The sequence below is a fragment of the Boleophthalmus pectinirostris genome, unplaced genomic scaffold, assembly GCF_026225935.1.
Source record: "Boleophthalmus pectinirostris isolate CB_2022bp ecotype Guang Dong unplaced genomic scaffold, ASM2622593v1 HiC_scaffold_16, whole genome shotgun sequence".
Lineage (NCBI taxonomy): Eukaryota > Metazoa > Chordata > Actinopteri > Gobiiformes > Gobiidae > Boleophthalmus > Boleophthalmus pectinirostris.
Window position 1 is genome coordinate 28,014,663 of NW_026571095.1, and position 24,400 is coordinate 28,039,062.

The following is a 24,400-nucleotide window of genomic DNA, read 5'->3' on the forward strand; positions in this document are numbered from 1 at the left end:
CAAAATCTGTCGAAAACACTGTGAAAACTGTTAAGCAAAGCTCAAATTTTGTTTTTTTTGCAGTACTGATACCTGCTCATATCAGAGGCGGTGCTACCATTAGGCAAAAGAAGGCAGGTGCTTTGGGCCCCTGAACCTGGAGGGGCCCCCAACCAATTTGCCCTCACAGAGCAATTTGATTTTCTCTTAATATGACATTAAATGAGAGAGCTTTTCTTTTAAACAATAAGCATTAGAAAAATAATAATATAATCACATATAATGGATGTAAACAAATATGTAATTGTATAAGCAAAAAAATAAAACTACTTTCAGCTCTGGTTATCTACTAGGTGAACGAACTAAAAAGGCAAGTTTCCAATAAACCATAACTAAAAAAAATAGAGATGTGCATGTCTCAATAACAATGGGGAAAGCAGACAATAATTTTAGCAAAAAAAAAAAACCAAAACAAAAAACCCCAGTGCATTATAGGGCTCAAGTTCACCACCACTGGCTCAAATGAGTATCTAGTTTCGATGTTCATTTTAGTATCAATTAGTATCTAATTTTCTGTACTTTTGACAACCCTATCTGCTTTTTTTTTTGCCACATTACCCAGTTAGGAAAGAGCTGGTGTTTACATGTTCTCCCTGTGTCTGTGTCTGCAATCTGGTTTGGTCCATCAGACTCAAACAGGCTCTAATCTTTAGTCTGAGGCTCCTGAACAAGACCACGGCTCATGACCTCGAGGAGCTTTTGCCTGCTTCTGAAAAATTGCCCCCCGCAGGCATATCGCGTACTTGAAAAGCTTTTGAGAAGAAATTGTACTTCTAGGAATACGCATGTACTTCTCAGAGTAAGTTTCACAACCATACTTTGTACTAACCGTAGCTGACGTGTCGTAATGTTATTTTGAAGTAACGATTTTGGGTGAGTTGTATAAGCGTGAATTGTTTGTACCTTAGCTCAAAATATTTTCCTATTTTTACGATCTTTAGTAATATCAGAAATTTTCCAACTTCTTAGACTTTATTTCTGTCAAAGAATTTTCCCATTTCCTTTTTTCTTTTTTTACATTTTGCTTTGATAATGCCAATGTCCTTGTGATAAAACTTTTTTTTATTTTTTCTGGCATGTGTTTTGGATCCTGTGTAGCAAAAATACCAAATTATCAAAATACAATTACAATTACTTTAACAGCCTTAGTATCAAGATTAACCTTTTACCTCCAGAAGTGTTTATGTTATTAGGATCTTTTTTCAGACCAAGAGTTTGTTTTCATACCTGACCGTGATTTTGGCGTTGTCTTTCTACCGGTTGAGGCAGGACGACAGCGCCACCTGGACAGTATCCCAGGTGTGTGAGAGTAAAAAATCCCCCTCGTCTCGGTTTATAGTCCCGTGGGCATGTTTCCATATTTCCGGAAATGTTCCTTTACTTAAATGCATAGTTTTATAGTAGCATTTCCCACAGTCAGAACTTTCAGGTATAAAAACAAACTCTTGGTCTGAAAAAAGAACTTAATAACATAAATTATCGGAAGATTAAACGAACCTTATTGGACTATCCAGAAGCGTTGCCATGATTCAAACTCCATTTCAATACTAGGGAACAGATTAGACACTGAATACTTATTCTGATACCACAATGATAATAAAACACGACTAGTAAAGATAGACATAGTATATATCATTTGGATCAAAGAGGGTACTGCACAAAATGTGAATAAACAGGCCTTTCATCCAGTTTGTAGTGAAACAGGGTTGTGGATGAATTTGCAATTGGAAAATATAAAAAATCTGATTCACATATCGGCAAAAAATATATATATATATCGGCCAAAGTTTTTTCCTGGGTTTCAAACGATCGGTATTGGCATCAGTCATTAAAAAAATGATCTCTACTATTTACACAACACAATGTCATTTTCATCAATAAATCATAGTACTTTCTTTTATATTACCATGGGTCGTATATATAGTCTATGTGTTCTTATACTTGTTCCGATACAGCTCAAGATCAAGGTTTTGGTCCTATGAATGTGACTTTTTTAGTATTGAAAGTAGTTTTAGTATTGATTAGGGATGTAACAATAACTGAAATATCGTGATACTGTATCGTCAAAGTTCTCACAATAATATCGTGGATCATCACAATATATCGAATTACAAGTTTCTTTCCTTAAATTCATCGTTATGGTGCAGTAACATCTTAAAAGCAGACAGAACTACACAGACCATGATCCTTTGCTCTGTTTTAGTCCAGTCTACACCATAAAACAACTGTTACTAAGCAGTTTTAAATCTTAATTATTTGGATTATGACAGAAAAGTAGCATATTCACTAGGGCCGGGTATCATTAAGAAGTTGTCGATACAATACATACCTCGATACATAGGCCACGATACCATACACTTTTCGATACAGTGAGTTTTCTGTTCGATGTGATTCGATACGATATATTTCACATCGATTTGACACAGTTCAGTGTAAAAAAAGGCTAAATCATGGCTGTGATACTAAAAGTTTACTAAGTCTACTTACGTTTGTGCATAGTTCATTCAAAAAGCATAAATTTTACTCAAAATGTCAACACTTTTGTAGCTCTTACACAAAATAATTTAGTAAAATATATCAAAAATTACTCTTGGCGATATATCGGTACAGCAGCCCACGATACTGATACTGTATCATCATATTAAACAATACGATATATCGATATTTCAATATTTGGATACTGTTACATCCCTAGTAATGATACTTTTGACAACCTAAACATCTAAAAAAGTATTTGAAAGTAACATCCCTCTTTCTGTAGTAAATACCGAGTCTCGTACGTCTCGTCTCTCCACGCCTCCTCTCTGTGCCTGCCCTCGCTGGCTCTGCTCAGACCAGCTCTCCTTTCAGCCTGATAGAGTTACATGTTAATCAAACTGCTGTGGACCCATGTAATATTTCACCAGCATCCATATAGGTCAGCCTGACACGCAGAACAAAATGGCCTAAATCTGAGACAACTCCACTGAACTAACTGTGGAGCAGTGGGCTCTCGGTGTGTTCAAAAGGGGACACTTCCTCTCCTACGGCTGCTGTTCTGTCTCATACTTAAAGCTGCATTGTGTAACTTTTCAAGGTTAGGGGTCTGCTCTCATGGAGATGCTGCTGCTTTGCCTGTAATGTTCCCACAATACGGCATTAATCAATCAATTCTGAGTGTTTTATTCATCAAAAATACATTTAAATCTGGCATTCTTACTGTGGGGTCGCCTCTTCATGGATCTCACCTGTAAATTGACCTGCTTGTTTCTATGGTGACTGAGAAGTTTTATCCTATAATTTAAAATATTGGAGGTAAAACAAATGTAACTGTAACCAGAAAAGTTACACAATGCACCTTTATAGTTATAAGCTTGTAGATCATTATTATCATTATTTATTATATATTATTTAAATGTATAATGGCTCCGCAAGAAAAAAAATATTACCAAAAAGTGGGTGTGTATAGGCGGTAGGGGAAAACTGAATGTAGGAGAATAAATATTACTCAACCATGCACAAATCAAACGAAATACAACTTTAAGAGGTTAAACCACAAAGGAAACAATCATTAAAAGTTCTACTAAACTACTCCAAAACATATGGGGCTAGGTGTGGCTATTTTAAAATGTTCTTAAAATGTTAATATATTTCAGATGGTTGAACAAAATTACTGAATAATTATTATAAAAATGAAAATTATCAGCCAAAATCACCTCTCTCTTCTCTCCCTTTTAGAAAAATATTGGACTATGAAGAGTTTAAATGTGCTCAAATCTATGCGTTATCAAAAGTTGAAAAAGTCAATAGAATTATATCCATGACGTTACTTCGAAATGGGTCAAAATTCAACTCGATAATCATGAGTTTAGGAGATGACACAGCACTAGGGTTATCAAAAGTATAAAAAATCTGATACTAATGGATACTAAAGCTAGTATCGAAACTACATACTCATTTAAACAGGTATCGATACTTAAAAAATCACATAACTGGCTCAACTTTAACAATAATAATAATACATACATGCATTTTATTTATATAGCGCTTTTCAGGCCACTCAAAAACGCTTTACAAAACACTTCTTAATACAGTCAATAGAGTAATAATACAACAAATAATACAAATAATAATAATAAATTTAGACTTTTCTTGTATTTTATCAGATCTAGTTTAAGCCACGTTGCATCATAAACAAATATTAGGGATGTAACGATAAATTCAAATCTCTCGATACAATATTTTCCCGATATGCATCTCACGGTACGATATTTATTGCGGATTGTGAATATGCAACTTTTCTGTCCTAATCCAAATAATTAAGATTTAAAACTGCTGAATAACAGTTGTTTTATCATGTAGTTTGGACTAAAACAGAGCAAAGGATCATGGTCTATGTAGTTCTATCTGTTTTTAAGATGTTGCTGCACCATAACAATGAATTAACGAAAAGAAACTTGTAATTTTTTGTACTGTGACAGCCCGTGATATTATTGTGAGACTTCTGACGATACAATATCACGATATTTCAGTTATTGTTTAGGGATGTTGTGATATTATATCGTCAAAAGTCTCAAAATAATATCATGGGCTGTCACAATATATCGAATCACAAGTGTCTTTGCTTAAATGCTGGTTTTATAGTAGCAACAGCTTATAAACATCGGGAACTACATATCCCATGATTCATTTCAGTGCAGACAACATGAAGAAATATTTTTTACATAATTCTTGGGATTATGATGGAAATAATTCACACCAAAATCTTGTCAAGGTATTTTAAAAGCAAAAAAGTGTCCTGTCTACAATTATATCAGTCTCTCAAAAATATCAGAATAAATATGCATCTCACATATAAATATGTGAGATGCATATCGTGATAATATCTTACTGAGAGATTTGGATATTGTTACATCCCTCACAAATACTATTATGACGTGTTGAAAATTACAACATTGTCTAAAAACATGAAAATCGGTATCAAGTCGAAGTGTAACGATATCCAAATCTCTCGGTACAATATTTTCACGATATACGTCTCACAGAACAATATTTATTGCGATATTTTGTTTAGGCTGTGAACAAAACTGTGAATATGCTACTTTTTCCTCTTAAAATGACTTAATCCAAAGACTTAAAAGTGCTTAGAACTGCTATTTCTTCTTATAGTCTACACTGAAATGGAGCAAAGGATCATGGTCTATGTAGTTCCCTCTGTTTTTTTAGCTACTGCTGCACCGTAACTCTTAATTTAAGCAATGAGACGATACGATATCACGATATTTCGGTTACTGTTACACCCCTAGTATCAAGTTTGTTCTTTAGTATCGAAATCAAACCTGAAATTCTAGTATCGTGACAAGATTACACAACACACCTATTAAGAGCAACGTGAATGCAGTTGTACAAAGGGTGTGTCCTGCAGCACAATTAAGTAATGTAGCTTAAGGCCTGACTTTGAGAGCTTTGACAGATTCTAAAATTCATGGCTTGAGGTGCAATATTTCCACCGAAAGGACGCATCCTGTTTATTTCTCTTGGTACGAGAAGTCTCACATGTGTGTTTTTACAGCGGAGCAGAGGGAACAGAGCTTATTTGAATGTGCTCCACTCGACGCTAGCTTTAGCTTTAGCGACCGCTGCTGTGGCATTTGGTTCCATTTGCATAGACAACAGTTTGTATCAGCGCGTTCTTTCCGATGACAGTTACTTCTCAGCACTAAAGATAAAAACAAGCTTCAGCGCAGAAATTAAAAGACAAATTGTACCACGGCCTCCAGTCGGGCTGAGCTAATATGGAATAACAGCTATTACAACTGAAGATTTATGTTTTAAACGTCCGAAACTGACTCTTGTGAGCTTTAAGTCATGTTATAAAGCTGTTACCTCCTCAAAAACATATCTAAATACGAGTTATGTTTTGTTTTATTCACACATGTTTGAGTAATACTTTATTATTAGTCTGTGTCAAAGCTCAAAATGTTCCGTTCCGTGTTTTGTTGACATGAAGCAGTAGTTTTTTCAAAAAGAGATTGTCAATTCCAGGGCTGAAATGATTCAAAAGATCCTAATGAAGGCATATGGAGTTTAAAAACACAGTGGAGCACTTCCTGTATCACCACATTGCATCACAAGGTGGAAAAGAGTGTTGTCTTTGCGAGAAACTTGGCAAGATACACTTTACTTTTAATATATGGATGCATTTGATATTTCGGTAACAATAATCAAAATATCGTGATATCGTATCGTCAAAAGTCTCTGAATGATATGGTGGACCATCACAAAATATCGAATCACAAGTTTCTTCGCTTGAATTCATTGTTATGCAGCAATGGCTAAAAAAACAGAGGGAACTACAATGACCATGATCCTTTGCTTCGTTTTGGTGCAATCTACATAAAGAAATAGTTCTAACCATCACAATATATCGAATCTCGAGTTTAGTTTCTTGAATTCATTGTTATAGTGCAGCAATAGCTAAAAAAACAGTGAGAACTACAAAGACCATGATCCTTTGCGCTGTTTCAGTCCACTCTACATGTTAAAATAAATGTTATAAGCACTTTTAAAGCTTAATTATTTAAAATTGTGACGAGGGAAAAGTCACATATTAACACTTAAATATCACAGTAAATATTGTACTGTAACATGCATATCTAGAAAATATCGTATCGAGGGATTGGATATCGTTACATCCCTACATTTGACCCATTCTTCAGTGTTGGAATTAACAATGACGGACCCAGACACGGGGAGAAGATGCAAACAGTGCAGAGAAAGGCGCCACCTGGTTCGAGAATCAAACTAGAGACCTTACTGCAGTGAGGTGAGGGCACTAACCATTTCACCATCAAGTGCAATGTTCATTCATTCAATGTCTATTGGAAGGGCGTCCTGTATTTTGGGGCTTCCCATTAGTAAATATGCAATTTGTGAACACTAAAAACACATTACAGATAATTAAAAAGTTTATAACAAAACGTATATTACCAGCTAAGGTCTTATTTAAGTTCATGTCAGCTGTAGAGAAGTCACAGTTAAAAAAAAAAAAAAAGCCAGAGCATTTTACATTTAGCTTTACTTTGTGGAGTATAGATCGATTGAAATAACCAGTTTTTACTTTTCTTAAATTCAGTTAACAAAATCAGTTAACAAAATGGATTCATGTGAGTTTTTTGTCACATTACCTCGTCAAAAACAAACCTGGAGTTGTGTTTTGTTTCATTCACACATGTTCCAGTAATCCTTTTTTATTGGTCTGTCTACGTTTCCAAAGCTCAAAATGCTCTGTTCGACTTTGTGATGTCATGAAGTGGTAGTTTTCAACCTTTTCGAACTTTAACAGCGACCTTTACCTTTAGTTCAGTAGAAATTTGCAATTCCACAGTGTTTTCTGTTTGAAAGAAGAATTCAACCTAAATCAAACTCAAATCTAAACACAATTTTTTTCACTGGCGTTTAACAAGTGACATGTACATTTCTTGTTGTTGAGTATCTTATTTTTTCTCTGTTTTTTAGTAGTTATATTGTGTTTGTATTGTGCATTGTGTTGTACTGCGATTGTCCTTGTCTGTTCTATGTTTGTGTAGAGAACTTTGGCCGGCTGTAAAGTTATTAAAGTGGTTCATAAATAAAGTTGGTATGGTAAATATGCAGGGTTTGTGTGTTAAATACGTGTGAATGAAACAAAACACATCTCCGGGCATGTTTGTGACGAGGAAACAACATTATAACACGCCGGTTGATCAGAAAACAGCGCATCACGGACCCTATTCCACAACAATTCCAACAGCCTTTTTAACCTTTACCTACACCGAATGTTGTTTGAAAACGGAGCTGCTACAGGGCGCCTCGCACACAACACACTGGATGTCCTAGTTTTATGTTATATTGCAAAACACAGTGGCCATAGACTGGTGCAGACGGCGCATGACATAATACAGCCATAGCTCCGCTGCTTGTCTCCTTAATATTTGAATAAGCAGGCTCAGCAGACCACGCCATTGTTCACTCTCACGCTTTCTCCACTTGACCTTAACAATGTTACTATGACTCCATATAACCAGGGAGAATAGCCAGTATGTGCTAAAGGATTCCAGCCATATTTAGGCAGGCGTGACAAAGAGTCGGGCTACTTTAGTGGATGTAAAAATAAAAGGTATATACTGTTGCTCGTGTAGTCCTCCTGACTGCATGAAAAATGATTTGATAAAGAATAAGATTAGTCGGAACTTTTTGCGACTACGGTTGTCAAAGAAAAAGCCGAAAATCTGATACTAATTGATACTTAAACTAGTAAGAAACTACTTTGCTGCTGCTACTGCTTCTACAGATTTCCTACTGCTGTTACTTCTATAGCTACTACTTTTGACATTACTACTACTACTACTACTACTACTTATGCTACAGCTATTTGGCCTACAACTACATGGCAACTAAATACTAACACTGTTACTTCTACTATACTGATACTACTACTATACTGATACTACTACTACTACTACTACTAATACTACTACAACTGCTTTGGTAAACCTACTGGTACTACTACTACTACTAGTACTATTACTACTACTACTACTGCTACTGCTTTGTTAAACCTACTGATACTACTAATGCTACAACTACTACAAATGCTTTGTTAAACCTACTGGTACCACTACTATTACTACTACTACTACTACAACAGCTTTGTTAAACCTACCGATACTACTACAACTGCTTTGGTAAACCTACTGATACTACTACTACTACTACTACTACTTACTACTACTACTACTACTACTACTACTACTACTACTGCTTTGGTAAACCTACTGATACTACTACTACTACTAGTACTACTGCTTTGTTAAACCTACTGATACTACTACTACTACTACTACTACTGCTTTGTTAAACCTACTATACTACTATGCTACAACTACTACTACTGCTTTGTTAAACCTACTGGTACCACTACTATTACTACTACTACTACTACTACTACTACTACTACTACTACTACTACTACTACTACTACAATTGCTTTGTTAAACCTACTGATACTACTACTACTACTACTACAACTACTACTACTGCTTTGTTAAACTACATACAATACTAATAGGCTATTATCAAAGTAATATCAAAATTAGTATGAAGTTTCAAGTTCTTAATATCAAAATTGAGCTTAAAATATTAGTATTGTGATAAAGTTAAAGCTTCAAAATATGACAAAATTACGTAAAAATACTGTCAACAACAAAGTACATGTACAGTGTATCAGATCTCCATTTATATAACCGAGCCGTTAAAACGCCAGTGTTTTTGTTGTGATTCTGTAGTGTTTGATTGATGAGCTGGTTCGGCGCTGACCTCACCTTTTCCTACTCTGAAATACTTCCTGGGTGCGCACAGGTGAGCGCTGTGGTCCTGCCGTATCAGGTGTCATGGCTGATGGCTCTAGAGGACAAAGTACTGGGATGTGAAGCCTGAGACCAGTGACAAACAGAGACACTTCAGACATGCTGTGCTTACTGTTACTTCTAGTGTTGCTACTAACTAGTACTACTACTTTTTTTTATTACTTCTAGTAGTTCTACCGTTACTGTAACACAGACTGAGAAGAGTGACAAACTACTGACATGACTACTACTAACTACTACTGCTACTTTTACTGTTGCTGCTTCTACTACTACTACTACTACTAATACTACTAATACTAATACTAATACTACTACAACTTCTATCACAACCATAACAAGGACTGACACTAGTGACAGACATAAATACTTTAGATATGTTGTGTTTACTGTTACTCCGACTTCTAGTATTAATGCTGCTGCTACTTCAACTACTAACTAGTACTACTACTTTTTCTGTTACTACTACTACTACTACTACTACTAGTCACAACTGTAACAGAGACTGACACTATTGACAAGCATAAATACTTTAACTTCTAGTACTACAACTTCTGGTATTATTGCTCCTGCTGTTACAACATCTACTAATTAATACTACTACTTTTTCTTTAACTACTACTACTACTATACTACTACTACTAGTACTACAACTTCTATCACAACTGTAACAGAGACTGACATTAGTGACAAATATAAATACTTTAACTTCTATTACTACAACTTATTATTGCTCCTGCTGCTACTACAACTACTAACTAGTACTACTACAACTACTACTACTTCTATCACACCCATAACAGAGGCTGACATTAGTGACAAACATAAATACTTTAGATATGTTGTGCTTACTGTTACTCCGACTTCTAGTATTATTACTACTGCTTTTTCAGTAAGTACAACTACTACTACTACTACTACTACTTCTACTTCTATCACAACCGTAACAGAGACTGACACTAATGACAAGCATAAATACCTTAGATATGTTGTGCTTACTGTTACTCCAACTTCCAGTATTATTGCTGCTGCTCCTACTACAATTACTTACTAGTACTACTATTTTTTCTGTAACTACTACTACTACTACTACTACTACTACTACTACTACTACTACTACTACTTCTATCACAACCGTAACAGAGACTGACATTAGTGACAAACATAAATACTTTAGATATGTTGTGCTTACTGTTATTCCAAGTTCAAGTATTATTGCTGCTACTACTACTACTGCTACACCATAACAGCAAATACTGCGTTATATTGCTATTACTATTACTGTTACTACTCTAACACAACTGCCATTTCTTCTATTTCTACTGCTAATGCTGCTATCCTAACAGCTAATACTACTGCTACTACTACTTTTTTATTACTACTACTACTACTACAACTTTTACCAATAAAGTAACACCTTATACTACTGCTATTAGTCATAAAACAAGAAATACTACCACTGTTACTTCTACTAATACAATTGTTGCTATTCCTGCTACTCTACAACTACTGGTATTACTACTATTACTACTACTGCTTTGCTAAACTATTGCTGTTTCCTCAATGATTTTTGCTGCGTATTTTACTGCTACGTATTTCTATTATTGCTTCTACGACGATTCCTTAGAAATACTTTAACCGATACTGCTAGTAGTTGTATTATTAATAGAACTATTACCGCAGCTGTTAAATACTATAATTAGTTTAAAACACAGACTACGTTTGACGTCACCGCTCCAGTCAAATGAAGTTCATCGAGACCTGCTGAGTCGTTTTAGGAAGAGGAATTTATTTACAGACAAAATAGCGAAATAAAAGCACCAGGAACAAGTAGAGCAGGCTAATACGGACATTTTTTAAGACCAAAATGATGAGGCTCACTGTGATTTTACATTTATTACTTATCTTTCCATTTTATTTTGACTTGTACATTTACATTTATAGAATTACGTCTTATTTGACACTTGACTCTTGCTCTTTTTTGCTACTTATGTAGAATTTATTATTACCATTTACATTTTTGCTGTTTGTTGTTATATTTATTATGATGTGTGAGCTACTGTGTCCAAATAATTTCCAGTGTGGATCAATAAAGTTTGTCTAAGTCTAATGCAAAGTGAATTGGAGCCAGAGTCGATGGAGCCTGAAGCGCGCCCATGCTCACTTCCTATTTGGAAAGCAGTGTCCATTTAAATATACAGTCTATGGTTAAAAACTACAAACATCACATATTTGGATGTAATTAATTCAATCTGAGGTGGGTATTTATTTATGTACGATGAATATTTACGCAGACACAACTAACAGCATGAAGTAGTACCGCAAATATTTTAACCCAGAAGCTGTGCATTTTCACTCATTTATTAAATTAAACCAAGCTTAAAGTGTATTATGCAACATCTTTTTACCATATTATAACATTCACTGTCAACTAGGGATGTAACGATATCCAAATCTTTCGGTCCGATATTATCACGATCTGCATCTCACGGTACGATATTTATTGCGATATTTTGAAGAGGCTGATATAATTGTAGACGGGACACTTTTTTGCTTTTAAAATACCTTTTAAAATCATTTTGGTGTCAATAATTTCCATCATAATCCCAAGAATTCAAGTAAAATTCATATATCTTCATGTTGTCTGCGCTGAAATGAATCATGGGATATGTAGTTCCTGATGTTTATAAGCTGTTGCAACTAGAAAACAATTAATTTAAGTAAAGGAACTTGTAATTCGATATATTGTGACAGCCCACGATATTATTGTGAGACTTCTGACGATACAATATCACGATATTTCGGTTACTGTTACATCAACTACTGTCAACCCACCCATGCTCTCACAATTCTCGCCGCAAAACAATACACTACAACTTCACAAACCTGATGCAACAGTGCGCGCAGAAGTTTCATTAGCGAAATGCATGCTGATTGTAATGAGATAGCGCTCTGAAGGGGGAGTGACTTAGCGCAGAGGGGGCTTATTAAACATGTTAATTGGTTGTTGTCGTCGAATATAGCATTTTCAAAACAATAAAAGTCAACTTGGTGAGCTGTTAATACCCCATAGAAGTAAAATACCCCCTCTTTAAGTTAATCAGTATCTTGCATTTGCATTTGTCATTGAAGCGCGGCTGCAGTCTCCACACGGCCGCAGCGTCAGACAAGGAACACTTTCAAAATTATGTAAAGCATTATCTACATTTCCACCGCATGACCCCGCGCTATCGGACAGCCCATCTCAGCCTGAAAGAAATCCCATGTGTTTCTACCCGGTATTCAAATCCAGACGGGAACAAACTTCTCTTACAACCAGAACTGCAACCATTAACCTGAATAATCGTGACCTGTCAATTATTAAAGTGATTGTTTTTTGACTGCGAGGGCGCGTTCACACTTGCACAATCGCCACATCAAACTGAACTCGAGCCAGAAGTAAACCAAGACTAGACCAGGACTAGACCAGGACTCAAACAGGACCAAACCAAGCTACAAAAGGACTTAAACTGGACTCAAACCAGAACCAAACCAGTACCAATACAAATGTAAATATGACCGTAAATGCTCTGTTTGAATCCATTTCTTAAAACTTTCGGTGTTTCCTAACGTGTGCGTTGTGTCGCCACGGTAACTGCTGAACATTCCACCAACAGAGATACAAGCAGAACACCCCCAGAGTGATTCAACATTGCAACAATTCTGTATCGACATTTATCAAAAAAGCAGCTTGATTTTTTTTTATTTTTTACGCAGTTTCAATAAATAAAGTAATTAGAGGAGTCTTACCTGTGGATAGTCGAAGTCCGAAAGCGGTGCTATGCTTTTTATGTATTCGATTCTGAATTGGTCCTCTGGGTTGGCTAGCGGGACAGGGGGTATTAAAGTGCTCATCGCCGACACTATAGTCTAAAAAAGCGAAAATAAAAGAAAGAGAAAAGGATAATTATGTAAAACGTAACAATATTTTGAAAGCTAAGATACTGGGTTTACTATAATGCACTGGAAAAAGCAAAGGAAACTACATAGACCATGATCCTTTGCTCTATTTTACTGCACTTTAAATCATAAATGTGATTACAAATAACAATTACTTTAGGGAATAATAATTAGAACACTGTGAATCTGTAATATCATGACATCACTGTACCATGTAAGAGCACTGAGGAGACTTACCACTATTGCATCCTTCACGTTTTTCCGGATATCTTGGATTTTCTGTTTCTTTTCTCTGCATTGGGACAGAAAACCAAAGCATGAGGAGGTGGAGATTACAAAAGCGCTGTTATCAGAGCTGTTACAGTTAGCCATAGGGGTTACTGCCAGGTGAGACTGTATGCTAAAAGTCTTGCAAATAGTACAAAAAAAAAGTGGTAAATGGGGAATGGAAGGAAGGAGGAACTAGTGTTTGCGATTAATGTGTATTATCTGTAAAATACACTGTAATATGCATGCATAAATAGAAAGAAATGCCATATTTTAGCTCTCAAATCTCAGTGAATATAGTCCAAAATCATCTAAATCTTAATTTTGGGTTAATAAATGTACATAGAACAGCTACAAGACAATAGTTTTATTATAGATTGTAAATATATTTATAATGCTTTAGTTAAAGGTCCTATATTACTCAAAATTGATGCTTTGACTCATGTTTTAATGTTGTTACCTCCCGAAAAACACACCCAGAGTCGCGTTTTGTTTCATTCACACGTTTGAGTAATCCTGCATTATTAGTCTGTCTGCATCTCCAAAGCTCAAAATCCCCGGTTCCACCTCGTGATGTCACGAAGCAGTAGCTTTCAAGTTAAGTTTAATTTTACCTTTTGTTGAGTTGTTGTTTTCGGTTTGAGAGAAGAACCCAGCCTAAATATGCAGGTTTTGCGTGTTACAGATGTGTGAATGAAGCAAAACACAACTCTAGGTGTGTTTGTGATGAGGAAATAGCATTATAACAGATGAGAAAAAAAGCATAATAAGGGCCTTTTTCACCAAATTAACACTGTCTACTTTTGGCACAACTGTTTTATTACTGTAAGTATTATGTAATTATTAGACCAATGTCCAAACTGAACTGCAGATTTCTATCATAATCTATCTGATTAAATAAAAGCATTATGGAGTACTGAGATTGGACAACACTAAAAATAGGCAGTCTCCCCCTTCTGCTAGTTACGCCTATGCACCAGTGGCTTTCCATGGACTTTCAGGACATGTACCGGTTGTTCAAATGGAGCACTGCTAATGATCAATGCCGTGCAGGGCCTTGCAGCAAAAACAATTGGTCAATACGGGCCCAGAGTCGATCCCAACCTCTCACCCTGTCGCATCAAACAGGAAATCTGACATGACAGTTTGCTTCTGCCTTTAGATATATAACTGTACTGGTGCGTAAAGGAGGGGGACAGCCAGGGTACAACAAGGAAGGAGTGGAGCAGTGCTGGGGCTAGCCGCTATGCCATTGCAATAGTACAGGGCCCTTCCTAGCGCTACTGCAGTATGCATTGACAGCCTATGCACTTGCTAGCAGCCTTGTTATTAGCAGAAGGGCTAGTTGGATAGACATAAGGCAATAGTTAGCGTCGGCGTTTAGATTAAAAAGTCACTCACTCCGCGTTGAATCCATTGACGTGTAGGATTCTCATCTGCTTTACAATGGTGCTCTTTCCGGACTCTCCCGCACCTTGAGGAGGAAAAAAAAACACACACACAAATACGACAGAATATTAGCACATTTTAGATGCGATCAAGCGCGGACATCCCCGCTTTACGCACGTCCAAACGCGCAAATAAGCACCAAATGTGTCCCAAAAAAAATGAATGCAGTGGCAGATCGGATCGTAGGCTCCGGTGCTCGCTTGCTTTGCTTGCCTGCTTGCTTGCTTGCTTGGCTTACATCAATATCCACCCCCATGACATATTATTGCTAGCGCTGTCAAACGCTGCTACGTGTTCGCCAAACCACGGCCATGGCACATACGAGAGCACCCTTACCAAGCAATAAGAGCCTGTGCGTGGCTTTATACGCTTGTCGCTCCTTTTGCAGCTGTTTTTCGATCTTTTTATTAGCTTCTCGTTGTGCCTTTTCGTCGATGCGTTGATCCTCTGTCTTACTGTTGCCCAAACAACCCATCTTCCGTCGCCCTAACCCTTCCACGAGGAAACGTCAAAACGAATGAAAATAACAGTTAGATTAGTCCTCCCGAAATGACTGTAAATGTTGAAAAATAGAAAAAAAAATCTTCGTCGGAGGGGAGGGAGGGATATAGGTTCCCCCCGTTACAATTCCGCTTTAGCCGCAGCCGACCGTCATCCAAAAGCGGTCTCCTTTGCGCACCAACCAGCGGAGAAAAAACGACTCGATTCGGGCCAGAAATGTCCAAATTTACAAAAATAAAGGCGAGACAGAGAGAAGGGGGCTTCGTGGGATTCAAGACAACAGTTCGTATCGCGTCTCCAGCCCCTCTCGTCTCTCCTCTATGTGTTTTTCTGTGTGAATGTCTCTCACACTATTGCTCCGGTCGGTCTCAGCACTGCCTCTCTCTGGCGCACCAGGAAGTAAGCGAAGTGGCCGGTGGCTCTGGAAAACAAGCCTGCGTTAAAGCTCCAATATTAAAGGGGTAGGGAGCTCCGTGGGCCCGTGCTTTGGAGAAGGTATAGCGTGAACACAGGTCTCTATTTACCCGGGACAGTCCCAGTTTTGAGCCCTGTGTCCTCTTGTCCTTGCAGATTTATCCCAAACCACTGATTTGTCCCAGTTTTACACAAGAAATGACCCTATTTTGACCAATTTGATCCCTGACAACAGTAAAGACAGTCATTTGTTTAGGTAAAATACAGAAAAGCTGCTTAAAAATGACCAAAACACAAAGAAAATGTGACTATACTGACTCACATGTTAGTCATGAATGGTCTCTGCATAACAATTTTCTTAAATTACGCACTCTTTTCTCAATTTTATTATTACCAACCACCAAAAAAACAGGGGGATGTCCCAGTTTTTATTTTATTTTGAAAATCTGGTCACCCTAAGAAGGTATATTTTGAATACATTTGGTGAGGTGAGTTTTTTTGTCACATTGTCATAGAGTTTGAAGAGATAAAGACACATTTTTACCTTATAACGATAACAAATATGAATTGTTTAGCTAATAAGGTGACCACCGGAAGTTTTATTAAAAGAGGGGGGTTGTTGAATGCTATAGGACATGGGACTTGGGGAATTTAAAGTGTTATGTGTATGTAATTTTCAGTCAGCTGCATAATTCTACGTAAAATGACTATTAAAACTATACTTATGAACATTATCCATGGACTTAGACATGTTTTTATATTCACACTGTGGAATATTAAAGCCAAAGGAACCACATTACCATGGAAACAGGCAGGAAGAGGTCGTTCTCCAGACCAAATATAAGTCAGATTTATGGAGCTTACAGTAAGAATGCATGTTTTTCTATGTTTTCATTTCATTAAAACATCAATAATGAAACAATATGCTTTAATTTTAGCATATTTTTCGACAAAGGAGTGACATACTATGACTTTAACATCATAGATAACAATTAACGCATATAATTTTTTATTTTATCAGTCATAACACATTGAGACTGGAATAACAAATTATGTTTTGTATGTAAATGTAATTTTTTATCAAGAAAAAACTTTGAAATTCTTGAAATAATTGGAATGAGGGACAACAAGCCTAATTGATTATACTGTATAGGGCAGGCTATTGATAAAAATGTTGTAAAAGTATATTTGGTATATCTTGCTTTGTGATTGGTTTGTGTCTTAATGTTGTGAATCAATTAAGCTTGTGGTTCGCAAAAATCTCTTGTTTAATAAGTAGTTCTCTAGGCAAAGGCAAAACGAGTTCTAAAATAGGCCACTTGTGAGGTCGAACGCAGAGAGGGCTTTGATTGTAAATGAAACAAATTTGACCTGTCAGTCCCACAACATGTAATCATCAGAAAACATCAGGGCACCACAGTTTGAGAAGCACTGGTTTAGGGTAGGTCAGTGTAAAGGTTTTATATTATTGGAATACATCACACAGGAGGACTAATAACACTGGAATAAATTATAAAAATGGCAATAAATCACATTTGAAAACATCATCACCAGTACCATATTTGATCACAGAAAGCAGCGCCTCACTTGTGGGACTACTGGGTTGACGCTGCATTCTCCCCTCCACTGGTTTAGTCCCGAAACTAAACCAGGACTAGTTTCGGGGACTGGACCAAACCAAGTCTACACCAGGACAAAACTGGGTGGAACTCGACCAAACCAGAGCAAGTGTGACCACACCTTGAGAGATTAAATTTATAATACATTTGAGACGACAGTGGCTCAGGTAGTGCAGCTATTGAATTATCAGAGTGAAGTTGCAAGTTTGATTTTAACTTGGGCCATAGCTGCGGTTGTGTCCCTGCCTCAGTTTGAACGAGCTGCGTGAGGGATTTGTGGTGGTCAGACAAGCAGCCACAGAATGGTCAGTCCGCCACAGGGCAGATGCGACACCACTCCCGTCTATAAATCATATGATTCATAAGAATCATGCATAAAAAAGGAGCTTTATAAGACCAGTGCACAAAAGGCAAACCGCTTGGTCTGGTTTGGGCTATGACCATGATGAGGATTCACTTTACAGGGTTATTAAAAAAAGAAACTGTAGTAGTTAAGCTGTTATGTAATGCGCATTTCGAGGAATGGAAAACGTTGATAATATGCACCAAGACAAAAGACACCTGCACAAGAGCTTTTCACTTTCACTTTCCAAACATGTGTGACTGTTTTTCATTTAAACGTGTGTCGTCGCTCCTGTCTGCTTCTGCAACCTGGGAATGTGCTGACAAAGACCTTTTACACGTATTTAGACCTGAGCCTGGAGCTGGCCAGAGCTAATCAAACTGCTCAGGTTTCTTATTATGATTGTCATATGAGGGCCGAGATCTAAAATTGCGACACCTGCCTGTAGACTGATTTTGACCAAAACATAAGGTGATCAGGACTGTTGAAAATGTGATGGACGAACAGGACATGCCCAAAATAAAATGATTCATTGGACTGAGAGGCCAGTGAAATTCGGTTGAGTGATAGTGCACACTGACAAGCCTAAAATATAATTGTGGCCCCGCCCTTGGACCAACAGGAAGTCAGTCATATTGGATTAAAATTTCAAACCAGATTTCACTTGCCAAATATTTGAACTAGTCGTAGAACTAGTCAAACTCGGTCCGCACAATCTTGAGACATGGAGCATTAAGAATCATTGTCAGGTTTGAGCTACACTTAAGGTTTTTACATAGTGTTTCATTAAAAAATCTTCTTTTTGTATATGTTGGGGCAATGGCAAAGCAGGGGGTGTTTGCAAGATAGGCCAATACAAGCCAACACAAGGGCCTTTAACGCCGCTTGCAGCTTTAATTGTTCATTATCCTTTCAAACCATTTCAGAAAATATTGAGCTTTCAGTACAATCTAAGTAAACAGGTAAACCAATGCCAAACTAAACCATGAGAGACCAGGGCTTCATTGAATTATTGTGTCCTTGGGCAAGACACTAAAAATTTTTTCTATTTAAAATGAAAATGTTTGGGTTTGTAAATGTTACTTTATAGATTTTAGGTCTATACAGTAATTAAAATCCAATATACTAAGCTATATAAAAAGACAACAATGAACAATAATTTGGTCGTCTTGTCTGAATCTTTAGGTACGAAATAGAGGAGGATATAATTTTGAGATTAGAAACGTTTCCTCTTCACTCGACCAAAATAGAGCGAAGGTTTGAAAAACATACACTTAAAAAGCCACAAAACCAGTTTCACTTTGTCTTATGAAGGGAAAGTGGCTATTTTGGGTCGCACACAAGTTTAAATTTCAAGTCAATGCTGGGCAAAGTAAAAGTAGTAAAATATTGTACTTATTATAAATACACATTTTAGGTATTTGTACTTTACTTATGTAGATGCTTTTACTTTTACTTCACTACATTTGATATCACAACTTTCTACTCCACTACACTCCACGTCAAAGTCTATATTTTTGACTCATTTGCAGTTTGAGCAAAACAAAAATACACAAATAAAAGCAGCTAGAAAAAAAAACAAAACCAAAAAACGATAGATTCAGTTTCTATTGAACAAAATTCACACACAAATGCACAAATATTTATTAAAATCTAATTTTCAGACCTCAAAATCTGCATGAAATACTCTTTAAGCACATTTTTAAACAGGTACGGTAGATTTTTCATTACTTTCAATACTTAAAAAAAAATTTTACTTCTGTTTTTTTTTTTTTTTTTTTTTTTTTTGGCTCCAGTATCTCTGTACTTTTACTTTAGTTACAAAATTGAGTATTTCTTCCAGCTGGATAACTTAAACCACTAGTTGAGTTCTCGTTTACAGTCGGGTTTATAACTATATCAAAGTCCACTTCAGCCTGAGATAAACCACCAGTGTCTATTTTTGTCACAAAGAGCATTCTGTTACTGTCTGAATTATGCAAACAAAACGCAAATGCTCGTCTACATACCGAAATGTCAAAGTTTCACATGCAAATGCCTAAAAATCTGAATAATAAATACATTTAAATCCGATCTCATCCCACCTGACCCTGAAGTGGAGCGGGACAGAAGTACAGCTGCCCGTCTGCCTACCTCACGCAGCAAGGTCATTTATGGGACTGGACCACAGCGCCCTCTAGTGGCCGCACAGAGAATCGCACTCGTGTGGTCAAACAAAACAGCCATGTTGGTTTGGCAGCCTAAATGTAACCTGGTCTGTTCTATTTTTATCTGAGTTAAATAAGTGATTACGATCTTAGACGTAAAATACAATTAACTTGCAGAGGACTGAACAGATACCAAAGAAAGGCTGCAGAAAGTATTGAAAATCTGATACTAATCGATATTAAAGCTACTAGATACTCATTTGAGCAGGTATCGACACTAAAAAGTCACATTCTCAGGACAGAAATGAACCTTTAGAATGATCTTGAGCTGTATCAGAACAAATAAAAGAGCATATAGACCGAGGTGTCAAACTCAAATTCACAGAGGGACAAAATTAAAAACTGGGACTAAGTCGTGGGCCAAACTAAATATTTAGATATTTAATGTTGATATTTAATAATGACAAGATATGTAATGTTAAACTTTTTCTTATTAAAATAAATGTTTAATAATAGTTTTGTTTAAACATTGAATCCAGAACAAGCACAATATAAAACAATAACAACATTTTAAATAAATAATGTCTCTATAGTCTATCTGGAGCTTTTGAACTGCTTTTAAATGTTTCTTTTTTTTTTTTTTTTCCAGAAGCCAACAACCAGTCAAAAATAACAACTTGCTTGAACGATGAACAGTCAAAAATCATAAAACATTCATCCAAGCTCAATTTGCTAGACTCTAATTTACTCTGATTCACATGGGTCCAAAGCAGAAACAAATACTTGGCATCTCTTCTTAGATATATGTCCATCAAAGTAGTACTATTAGTAGTAGTAATAGTAGTGGTGCATGAGCCATACTGCTGTGGCAGCCGGCAGACCAGCTCTACTACATATTTGATATGAGCTCGCAGGCCAAATATAATTATATTGTAAGCCAAATTTGGCCCCCGGGCCTGAGTCTGACATGTCTGACATAGACTAAAACAGACTAAAACAGAGATAAGACTGTATGAAAAAGAAAATAAAGTACAATGATCTAAAAAGTTTTACTGTCATTGTGGTATCTGAATCAGTATTGAGCAGAGGTGGGACCAAGTCATTGTTTTGCAGGTCTCAAGTAAGTCCCAAGTCAAATACAGGCAAGTCCAAGTCGAGAATCAAGTCACTGGTCCATAAGTCCAAGTCAAGTCCAAGTCGTCTGTTTTGAGCTTCAAGTCATTTCAAGTCTTTAAACCAAAGTACCAAATATAGCTTAGATTTTTTGCAGTTTATATGGCTTGTAAGATAAATTGTACTTTAAAAAAATCATAGTATATTTATATTTGAGTATTTAAGGAGACTTAAAAAAAAGCATTTCTACAATTCTTATATACTCTATAAATCCTCATATCTAAAATATACTATGATTTTAGTACAAGTACACCTACAATCTGCCTTAAAAGTCATACAAATTGCAAAAATCTAAGCTATATTTGGTACTTTGGTTTTAAGACATTAACATTTAACACATTTAACATTATAAAAAACAAGAAAAATTAAACAATAAATAAAACCTTCCACACCCCACCCCTCTCTCTACAAAATTACGAGTTATTTTTACAGCTGTACTAATACTAATACTCAGTCATAAAGCATAAAATACCAACATAAAGATATTCAAAGCTGTTTGTTTTGTGCATGGAGATTTTGCATGGACTCTTTCAGATTACGGCATTAAACTTATCTATCTCCATTGAGCAAGCAGGTCAAGTTACCGGTCATATCTGTGAAGAGGCAACCGCACTCGGGATGACTGTATGTTTCTGAGCAATAAAATCACATGAAATGAAATAAATCCAGATAAGGGAGATCGTAAGGTTCCATGCCTGATACTGCGGAGCACTGTAAACAAATCAGCAGCTCCCTGAGAATGGCGTGATCTTAATATATATTTTGATACTAAGGGATTCGATACTCGATACTGATTCTGATACCACAATGATCATAAAAACACTCTTCGTACTAACTAAGTGGAAGGACGTACAACCTCAGTCCTTTATTCAGTGGGTGAGGGAGGTTATGATGTGTCTGCAAATGGAGTACTTCAAATATTTAGTGAACCCCACAAACTATAAGTACCATAAAACTTGGGCACCTTTTATTGCATATGTTGAGGGTTTACCATTTACATTAGTGGGGAGAGCATATCGCACAATTAATAATGCTGTGGTGTCTCTAATGTGGCCTTTTGAATTTTATTGTATTATTATTATTATTATTATTATTATTATTATTATTATTATTATTATTACATTTGTATTATTTATTATTTTATTTTATTTTGTATTTTTTTGGTTTGTTTTTGTTTTTTTCTACATCCTTGAGGTCAATTTGTATATGACATCCCAGTGGTTGGCATGGTATTATACATAGGTGAATATGTGTGTGTTTGAAGTTTTCTCAAAGTGTTTGTTTATGTACTTTTGTATAAAACTGAAAATAAAAATAAAAAAAGATTAAAGAGCCTAATATTACACAAATTGACTCTTGTGAGCTTTGCTAGAATCTTGTTACCTCCTAAAAAACATACCTGGAGTTGTGTTTTGTTCCATGATTGAGTAATAGGGATGCAACAATAACCGAAATATCGTGATATCGTATCGTCAAAATTACAAAATCCTTTGCTTAAATGCATGGTTTTATAGTACCAACAGCTTATAAACATCAGGAACTACATATCCCATGATTCATTTCAGTGCAGACAACATGAAGAAACATGTTTTTACTTAAATTTTTGGGATTATGACAGTAATGACTCACACCAAATTCTTGTCAAGGTATTTTAAAAGCATAAAAGCGTCCTATCTACAATTATATTAGCCTCTCCAAAATATTGCAATAAATATCGTACCGTAAGATGCATATCATGACGATATCGTATTGAGAGATTTGGATATTGTTACATCCCTATTGAGTAAACCTTTATTGTTAATCTGTGTACATCTCCAAAGCTCAAAATGCTCTGTTCCACATTGTGATGTCATGTAGTGATAGTTTTCAAGTTAACAGCTACTGTTTTTTTACTTTTAGATCAGTAGAGATGGGAAATTCCAGGGCTGAATTCATCGAAATTATTCTAGATAAGGTGTCAGGAGTTTAAGGTGTTGTCTGTTTGAGAGAAGAACTCATCTTAAATATACAAAATTTGTGTGTGTGAGTGTGACAAAACACAACTCCAGATGTGTTTTTGATAATGAAACAACATTATAACATCAGAAAATAACATACTATGGGCCTTTTATATTACCAGGTTCATTTCTGTCCTGTGAATGTGACTTTTTTAATATCAATACCGGCTCAAATGAGTATCTAGTTACATAATGCGCCTTTATCTGTTATAACACTGTATTGCCAAATGGCAGTGCAGCCCATTATCTCATTGGGTATGTAATACGATTATGTTACTAAAATCATTCCTATTGCGGCCATAAACAATAATTATTTGTCCTGCGAGAGCTCCCATTGGTCCGAGCGTGAGGTAGAAACTGTTGTAGCAAAGTTCAGCAGTGGTCAATGATAAAACTCAGAGAGGCAAAGTTCACCTCCTCTGTCCCGTGCTTAAAGGGGAGGTCCGACCGAATGGAAATACACTCAGAGCTCTTCGGAAACGCGACTTAAAATACAAATAAAATGCTAGGACCCAAAACATGACAAAGAGTGTAGCGTAAATATTGGCTCAAGTCTGCATAGTTGTCAGAAGTTGATAAGACGCAGATATGAAATTAAAGTTAAAGTAAGGACATTGAGGAAAGCAGTAAACCAGCGACAAACTGATCCAAGCGTTCTAACAATAAACTCACTTCCTCTCCAAGAAATAAAAGGAACTGGCCTGCTGTTCTCGTCCACTGCATTTAAGCTATAAACGAAAACAGGTTATGGTATTTTTACATGTGCTACAAATAGACTATAGATTAATGTTGTTTATGTTTATGTCTACAGTGTAAAGCTGTGAGGCTAAAATTATAGTTTGTGGGCCTAGTTTTAATTTTGGAGTCAGCAGTCCTGGTTTAACCCTGGTTTAGTTCTGGTTAAAGGTCCCATAAAACACAAAATGGACTCTTGTGAGCTTTAAGTCATGTTATAATGTTGTTATCTCGTCAAAAATATACCTAGAGTTGTGTTTTGTTTTGTTTTGTTCATGCCTGTTTGAGTAATCCTGCAATTTTGGTTTATTTCCAAAACTCAAAATGCTCTGTTCCACCTTGTGATATCATGCTTTTCAAGTTAACAAACAACTTTTACCTTTAATTCAGAAGA

At 36.2% G+C, this 24,400-nt stretch overlaps 1 protein-coding gene across 2 annotated transcripts in view; it reads right to left on the reverse strand.

The window, feature by feature from the left end:
- Positions 1-24,400, reverse strand: part of LOC110174910 (guanine nucleotide-binding protein G(olf) subunit alpha) — a 120,801-nt gene that overhangs the window by 83,700 nt on the left and 12,701 nt on the right. The window contains exons 1-4 of one of the 2 annotated variants that reach the window (XM_055151826.1): positions 15,414-16,175; positions 15,030-15,102; positions 13,599-13,653; positions 13,212-13,331 (exon numbers count right to left, since the gene is read on the reverse strand). In XM_055151826.1, coding sequence (XP_055007801.1) covers positions 13,212-13,331; positions 13,599-13,653; positions 15,030-15,102; positions 15,414-15,552 — 387 coding nt within the window. In that variant the 5' untranslated portion in view covers positions 15,553-16,175. Of the gene's footprint in view, positions 1-13,211; positions 13,332-13,598; positions 13,654-15,029; positions 15,103-15,413; positions 16,176-24,400 lie in introns of those variants that run through there. The other variant, XM_055151825.1, reaches the window with a different exon arrangement.